This window comes from Stylophora pistillata, chromosome 12 (assembly GCF_964205215.1).
Source record: "Stylophora pistillata chromosome 12, jaStyPist1.2, whole genome shotgun sequence".
In the NCBI taxonomy this organism is placed as follows: domain Eukaryota; kingdom Metazoa; phylum Cnidaria; class Anthozoa; order Scleractinia; family Pocilloporidae; genus Stylophora; species Stylophora pistillata.
The window spans coordinates 26,857,965-26,860,682 of NC_142530.1; the positions used below are offsets into that span (position 1 = coordinate 26,857,965).

General features: G+C 40.1%; 1 protein-coding gene across 2 annotated transcripts in view; it reads left to right on the forward strand.

The window, feature by feature from the left end:
- LOC111341758 (hairy/enhancer-of-split related with YRPW motif protein) overlaps positions 1 to 2,044 on the forward strand; it is a 2,217-nt gene extending 173 nt beyond the window's left edge. Inside the window, exons 2-5 of one of the 2 annotated variants that reach the window (XM_088740217.1) lie at positions 76 to 133; positions 230 to 313; positions 568 to 655; positions 1,069 to 2,044. In XM_088740217.1, the coding sequence (XP_088596343.1) occupies positions 76 to 133; positions 230 to 313; positions 568 to 655; positions 1,069 to 1,592 (754 nt within the window). In that variant the 3' untranslated portion in view covers positions 1,593 to 2,044. The remainder of the gene's footprint in view (positions 1 to 75; positions 134 to 229; positions 314 to 567; positions 656 to 1,068) is intronic. The other variant, XM_022948762.2, reaches the window with a different exon arrangement.
- The last annotated feature ends 674 nt before the right edge of the window (positions 2,045 to 2,718 follow it).

A 2,718-nucleotide genomic window follows, 5' to 3' on the forward strand; every position in this document is an offset into this window, starting at 1 on the left:
TTAAAAAAACCTGATTCTGCTCTTGATGCTCCTTATAGGCTTATTAACAATTCTATTTTCTATATTTCATAAAAGTTCCGATGGACTCTACAACGAACATCCCGAAGTTAGTGCTCGGAAGAGACGTCGAGGGGTAAGGAAAACTGTTGAGTTAATTCATGTTTAAAGAACAAGAAATCAGGAAATTTTACGATTGAGAAAAATGTTCAAAATCATTTTTTATCGACAGCAAATTGAGAAGAAACGGCGAGATCGCATAAACAGTTCTCTCGCAGAGTTACGACAACTGGTGCCTGCTGCCCTTCAAAAACAAGTGAGTGACTCAATTCACGTTTAACAACTTTCTCAAAGCTTCCACTGTAAACGATAAATGTCTCAGAAAGACTAAGAGTAAAGGCTATCATCGAATTGACCCAGTGATGGCATCCATGGTCAATAACTGTTTTATCACTCACCTCAAAATTATCCCTCTTGACATTTCTTGTGTAGGAATTCGAGAGACGCAATATCGGGTCATTTATCACTTCACTCACCCATTTAACTCCCTGGTAAAATTTTACTTTTAAGGGCTCGACAAAGCTGGAAAAGGCAGAGATCCTTCAGTTGACTGTAGAGCACTTGAGAGGTTTAAAATACGGCGCTGAATATAACCCAGGTTAGAGATCATTACATACATGAACAGCAAGTTGTTAAGAGAACCGTCTCTCTCAAGAGTGGCAGCACTTGGAGGGAGGCCAGAGTTTTTAAGGGCTTTTAAAACGCACATGGCAAGTAAAGGGTCATAGAATATAAATGAAACTACAGAACAAGAATTTTAAAAGCGTACCAGCTACGCAAGAAAAGCAGAAGTTGTAGAGTGTTTGTAGTCGGATGGGCAATCTACAATAGCGAATATCCGGTTTTCACTCAGTACATAAGTATTGGCATCATTAGTACACAGGTTCAATATGCTGTAATGACAAGAGCACAAATCTATACTAACGTCAGTCGCCGCTTATCATGCGGTAAACCTGTGCTTGCTTTGCTAATGCACTCTAAGCACTCATGTTTATTCATGTGATCTTTCACTCACAGGTTTCACTAACACGCGTGCGATTGACGAACGCATACCAGGACGCCAGGAATGCATGGCTGAGGGCAAGCCATGCCTGTCCGCCTCTGCAGAAGGGTCGGAAACCGCATGCAGGACTCCTGCAAGGAGGCAAATCATAAATCATCTCAACTGGAATACTTCATTACAAAGCGGTTACTATTGCGGTCCGAGCCCGCCCAGCACGACTACAATAGTTCCAACTTTGAAAACCGAGCCAAACTTGTCAGTACCTTGGCAAAGTTCAAGTGCAATCTTATCATGCGATAAACAGGATGTTAACAACAATTTCGAAAAAGACCAGGATCAAGTGTATAAGGGAAAAGATTGGCGTTTATCTGTTGCTCTGAATTACCCTATCATTCTTCCATTCCAAGCGCCAGGTCTTTCCAATGTTCGGCGCTCCCCGTCAAGTGAAACAGTACCTTTGATTGACTGGTCGATGGCTTTGATAACGAAAACCAAAATTTCTACCCCTTTTAAAGCCCCTTGGGTACCATGAAACCGGCGAAATGGAGCGAATTAAGGTTAGCGCTTGGAAATGAGAAAAATAGTCATGACCATTCCAGTATAGTGTCGCGAAAACAAAGTCTTTGATCAAGGCATTAACATTGCTCAACTCACTTGTCCTTCAGACCGAGAAGCTGCCAAGAATAAGTAGCCGTCACGGTGACCGATCTGTAAAACCTTTAACAGAGACTCGCTTCTAAAAGCAGAAGGGATTATTTTTTTTTTTGGAAACTTAATTGAATAAAATTCGATGAAAAAGAGTACATGACTATCAAAGAACTCTTTTGTTTGCTCTTAATCAATTTTCGGTTGAACGTAAAAGTAAACACATTTTGTTTTTCTCGTTTTGGAGGAATTAACTTTGATTGCATATTACTGATGTCTGCTTCTGCGGCTGATATTTTGTATGACAATAAAAGCATTAAAAATATTTCTTATTTCTAATACCATCGGCTTTTGTAGGATTACAGACAAAATCCATCAGTCGCATGATAAGTGAAAGATGAATGAAAAATCTTCCCTAGGGATGATATTGTTTAATATTGACCCGTGCGCTCAAAATGGCCTTTGTATCAGTCGGCCTGCGCGCATTCACCAGAACAATTGTGCGTTTTAATCTTTCAGATCTTTCAGTCCTCGCTTGAGAAGTTTCCATTAGTAATCAGCTCTTTGTATGGCCGTCTATGCATGGGTTGTGGTTACAGATGGAATGCATGCATCGGGTTTTAGAATGTTCTGCAGAGTCACAACTCACAACTCTGCCGAAGTAGTCTCAATTTGCGTGGTTCTCAGAGAAACTCAATCGTTCAATTACTCTCGGCAATTACTAAAAGTACCTCACGTGGCGTTGTTTAAATACAAGGCATCATACTCGTAAGAGAGTTTAAGGTGAGCAAATGCATACTTCTTCCACTTTTACAACACTTTCAACGGGCAAGTAGTAGGTTTTTTAAGCTTGATCAGTCAGATCTGATTATAACGTCTGCAGTAGTCAGGCACTGTTAGGCAGCTTTTATCATTAGCGGAAAAATGTATTTAAGTTGGTTTGTCGTACGTTTATCCCGTTTTCCGAGAATTTCTATTCCAGTTTGTTTAATTAAGAAAATAAGACAAACAGC